At 57.1% G+C, this 4734-nt stretch overlaps 1 protein-coding gene across 1 annotated transcript; it reads right to left on the bottom strand.

Moving 5' to 3' along the window:
- Nucleotides 1-2562: 2562 nt before the first annotated feature.
- On the bottom strand, nucleotides 2563-4734 carry LOC135596822 (scarecrow-like protein 8). The gene has a single exon (XM_065089019.1). It carries the CDS (start codon nucleotides 4462-4464, stop codon nucleotides 2719-2721), a length of 1746 nt encoding a protein of 581 aa, XP_064945091.1. The 5' UTR covers nucleotides 4465-4734; the 3' UTR covers nucleotides 2563-2718.

Genomic DNA, 4734 nt, shown 5'->3' with positions numbered 1-4734 from the left:
TCTGCTACTGATGCTGCTCCTCCTCCTGTCGGGTTGCTGTTTCGGATTTCGGTCGTCACATCGTGATCCGGATCCGACCTCATTTTTAGCAGCGGCTCTCGCCGCCCGAGTATATTCTACTCCGTCTCTTATGGATGTGATGATTGCAAAAGACATGTGAGACCCAGTAGATTCGAGCGAGGGTAGTGTGAGGAAAGTGAGTTCTTTTATTTTCCAATATCGGGTTTCGGGTAAGCCCGTTAACGGATTTGCCCGCGGATCTGACACAGATGTCAATAATAAAAATATAATATCTTTATTACTGGGATTTGGGAATTGACACCAGTGCAGTTGATCATCGAGCAGTTCCGTAGCGTCGGCCGGAGGAACCTCAACCCACCGTCGCTAGGTTAAACATGTGAGTCGATGATATTAATGATGAGTTATCATTTCATGCATCGCCCGATGTTGGTGTAAACAACTTTAAGCCGTGGTCTCGGGGTCGACGCGGCTTAGTTCAGGTCTGAATGATGGAGATCCTCTTGGGACGACCCTTGAGACCGCAAAAGACCGACTGCGGTGGTTCGATCGCGAAGGGGTCACCGTTTCCTCTGGGAGGGGGCTCCTCGCCTGGACATTTAGTGGGAGGCCTCCGTCTTCGCACCTGCACACAGGTCGGGTCGGGAGAGCTCGACCCGACCCCTTCGACGATCAAGTTAGTTGATGGTCATAGGGGGTTTTTGTCTTTCTTTTTTCCTTTCTCCTCCTTCTCTTCCTCTAATGAACACGAGGATATTTATAGGGGAGGTTACCGTTGCTTGATATGCCCACTTGTAGGGGACAGGATCGTACTCCTGGTAGCGTTTGACATCGATTGGCGTGGCGTGAAGGATCGAGCCTGAGCAGGGTGTTAATGTGCCTTGGTCGACGTTCCGGTCCGCGTTGACCAGGTGCAGACAGGTCGATCGGAGGCGTGAGGTGTCATCTGGGGCAGTTGACGTCACCCGAGTCTTATCGTCATTATTATCCTCATCATATTCCTCCCTCGGGAAGGAAGTTATGCGTCGGTTGTTGTAAAGGGGAGTTCCTGAGGTGGCATGCGAAATCGAACGGGCGGCTCCTGTTGCCGCAGTGGTTGGATCGTAGGCGGGTGCAACGGACGAGAAACGAGCGGGATAATAGACTGCATCATACTGGCCAGTGTTCGGACTTGATGAGTGAGGTCCTGAAAGGCCTCGGACGACACAGGCGACGGGTCGGCTGGGGCGCCATCGGGTGGCGACAAGCCCGGGTCATTGAGTATCCGCCAATAGCGCTCTGAGGTCGTTGCGGGGTGTTCGTCTTGAGGTTCTCCATGCGGGGGGTATTCCCCCGGAGCTCCGATCGGGTGTGGCCCCTCAGCAGTGGGCTCGTCTGAGTCGATCGGGCGATCCCTCGACATTCAGGGCCCTCCTTTTAGCACCAAAATATTGGTGTAAACAACTTTAAGCCATGGCCTCGAGGCCGACGCGGCTTGGTTCGAGTCCGAATGATGGGGATCCTCCTGGGATGACCCTTGAGACTGTAGAAGACCGACCGCGGCCCGACCCCTCCGACAATCAAGTTAGTTGATGATCACAAGGGGTTTTTGTCTTTCTTTTTTCCTTTCTCCTCCTTCTCTTCCTCTGATGAACGCGAGGATATTTATAGGGGAGGTTACCGTTGCTTGATGTGCCCGCTTGCAGGGGCAAGATCGTACTCCTGGTAGCGTCTGACACCGGTTGGCATGTCGTGAAGGATCGAGCCTAAGTAGGGTGTTAATGTGTCTTGATCGGCGTTCCGATCTGCGTTAACAAGGTGCAGACAAGTCAATCGGAGGCGTGAGGTGTCATCTGGGACAGCAGACGTCACCCGGGACACCTGACGTCACTCGAGTCTTATCGTCGTTATTATCCTCGTCACCCGATAAAACCTGAACCAGAACCAGTTGCCTGACTTACCCTGGAACAGATGTTGACCGACTCCGGATGACATTTCGGTTCACAGGTGCTCGTATCGGAGGCAATTATTAGCACCGGGCCCCACAATCTGTCCCCTCCAAATGTATCGGCATCGTTTCCATGACAAGTTAATAATCACAGGCTCGTGATCCGCTATTACTTGTCTTGCGTCAGGGAAAGTTTAATTATCAGGATGTCCGACACAAAATCCAAGAGAGAACCCGTGGTAAATGTGACGATCGAGAACAGATTTGGGGTCACACGGATCGAGCATCAACAGAAATAATTTCTTTAAATCAGGAACTTTAATCGGGGGTTATTTAGAATTCGAATCATAATGCAGCTCAAAAGTTGAGGTTGGAGGAGTAGGAGAGCAGCAATGCCAACCTGCTCTCCTGCCATGTTGTCTCCCATCACGGATCCTGTCAAGTCCACCACCACCGTAATGACAACTTGCAGACTTCCGCACGAACACTGCATGTTGACATGCACCGAGTGGCAGCTTCACAAGATCACAGCGCTTTCGGTGCGAAGAAGGGTTAGCAATTCTCCGAGGCAAGCCAAAAAGGACAACAATGACTACGATATTTATTCTCGAGCTACGTAGATTAAACCGGGATTATAGTCATAGCCGATCAACAATATATGAGTTCTACTGGAAATAAAACCACAGAAGTTGGTAACAGCCCAACCATTGCTATCGTTACAAATTGTATTTAAGCTGCTGCTAATAATATAAATGATAGATGGGGGAGGGGGCTTAACGCCACGCGGAGGACACGGTGAGGACTCGACCCATCCAACCGAACCCGAGCGCGACCCCTCCGGCCTCATCCTTGATCGTGAACCCAGGATTGGACCGGAATGACGCGAGCCGCGCCTTCACCGGTTCCGAAACTCCTGGTCCGACCGGGATGGGTTGGAACCCGGCCATGCTCATACGCGCACGCCACTTCCCTAACACCTCGCACCGCTCGACCCGGTCCGCGCCCTCCCGGGCTACCGAGTTCACCGCCCGCCGAGCCAACCCGGCCTCCACCCGCTCTCGCTCGCTGCTTTCCCGCGGCACCGTCGCGTCCAGCGACTCCAGCAGCGCCCCCAAGTGCCCGCACGCCTCAGCGAACCGCCCGGAGAAGGCGGCGGTGTTGGTGTTGATCTCCTGCTCCACCAGCGTCACCACAGCCGGGCGGAGAGCGCGCACCCGCCGGAGAAGCTCGTCGCGGGGGTTCGCCGGCGATACGCTCTCGTCGGCCACACGCGAGAGGACGAACGCCAGGTTCACAGCCAGGGCCTCGCCGGGCTCGTACCCCAGCGACGCCGCGTCCAGCTCAGACGCCCGCCGGGAGACGATGGTGAAACGGAGCCCCACGCCGGCCCGCTCCGCCAGCTTAGCGATTCGACCGCCAACTTCGCTCAGGCTAGAGGCGTCGTAGTTGCCGTATAGCAAGGTTGTGGGATCGGCGACGGCGGTGATCTTAACGGCTGGAGGGCGGGCGGAGGAGGGCCGGCTGCGATGACGGTCAGCGAGGGCATGGATGAGGGCATCGTACTGCCGGCCCTGGCCAACATCCAAATCGACGATATGGATCTTGGGTTGGTCCTTGACGGCCTCCAGAATTGCAAAATTGGCGGCGATCAGGCTGAGCTTAAAGCAGGGCGAAAGGTCGTAGAGCATCTGGGTGGCGGCCAAGTGCTCCCCGCTGCACAGCTCCGCGATCGCTTTAGATCTCCCGGTTCGAGGAGGATTGAGTCGAGCAAGGAGAGTGGCGAACATCATTGCAGTCAACCGCTGTTCTGCGTCGCCCCGTGGGTTGGCTGAGCGCTTCAGCACGGCGAGGTTCGCCTCCGCAGCCTCGAGGTTACCGTCGGCGATGGACGCCGCAGCGTCGAGGAGCACGTGCCGTGAAGAGGAAGAAGATGATGACGGAGGAGGAGGCGTGAACGAAGGCGGTGGAGGGGAGGACGAGGCGGAGGAAGAGACAGTGGAGGAGGCCGAGTTGGTCGGCGACGGCAAGAGCTTCTTCGCGGCTGCGAGGCCCGGCGGCGGCGGCGGCGGTGGCGGGAAGATGATCTGCTGCACCTCCTGGCCCCTCCATTCGGCGCCGGTCAGGGCGGAACCGGAGGCGCAGGTCTCGTCCTCCTCGTCGTCCAGTAGGAGCCGCCGCTCCAGCTCCTGGAGCCGGTTCCTCATCGCGTCCGACCCCTTATCCGGTCCGAAATCGGCTCTCCTCTGGGGCGCAAGCTCGGAGGAGACCGTGGTCAAAGAGGAAGTCGACTTCAACGGAGTGGGAAGACGAGCGGGTGAAGCGAGGCGGCCAACGGGGGAGGCGAGATGAGTTCGCTGCTTCACCGAGCGGAGGAACGGCATCTGCTGCAGCTGTTGCCGCCTCCGCTCCTCCATTTCCGTGAGGGAGCGCTTCAAGAGGCCCGCATCCTCCGGTCGGTTCCCGGGTTCGGCTTCAAACCCGAACCCGAGGTCGCGAGTCGGAGGGAACCCAGACGCCATAACTCAGCGTAGCAAGCAAAGGGGGAGGGTGACGGTGGCGACCAGCGAGTTCCTCCTCTCAAGAGGTGGCTACTCTGCGCCTCATGTTCATCTGGAACAGCTTTCTCTCCGCAACAAAAGTTCCACCCGGAAGGCCCTCTCCCTGTCTCCCTCTCCTCCCTAAATAATAGAGAGACAGAGAGGGGTTGGCTGCTTTTGCCCGGTATCACATCATCATCATGATGTGGCTGCCCTTGCCTGCTCCGTCGTCTCCCTCCCCGCTTCGAAGAT

The sequence above is a fragment of the Musa acuminata genome, chromosome BXJ1-11 (assembly GCF_036884655.1).
Source record: "Musa acuminata AAA Group cultivar baxijiao chromosome BXJ1-11, Cavendish_Baxijiao_AAA, whole genome shotgun sequence".
NCBI lineage: Eukaryota > Viridiplantae > Streptophyta > Magnoliopsida > Zingiberales > Musaceae > Musa > Musa acuminata.
The sequence above is the reverse complement of the archived record's forward strand: the minus strand, read 5'-3'. Positions and strand labels throughout refer to the sequence as shown.

Bases quoted from the DNA above. Each gene is read 5' to 3' on its own strand.
- LOC135596822 (XM_065089019.1), bottom strand. From the start codon at position 4,464: ATGGCGTCTGGGTTCCCTCCGACTCGCGACCTCGGGTTCGGGTTTGAA.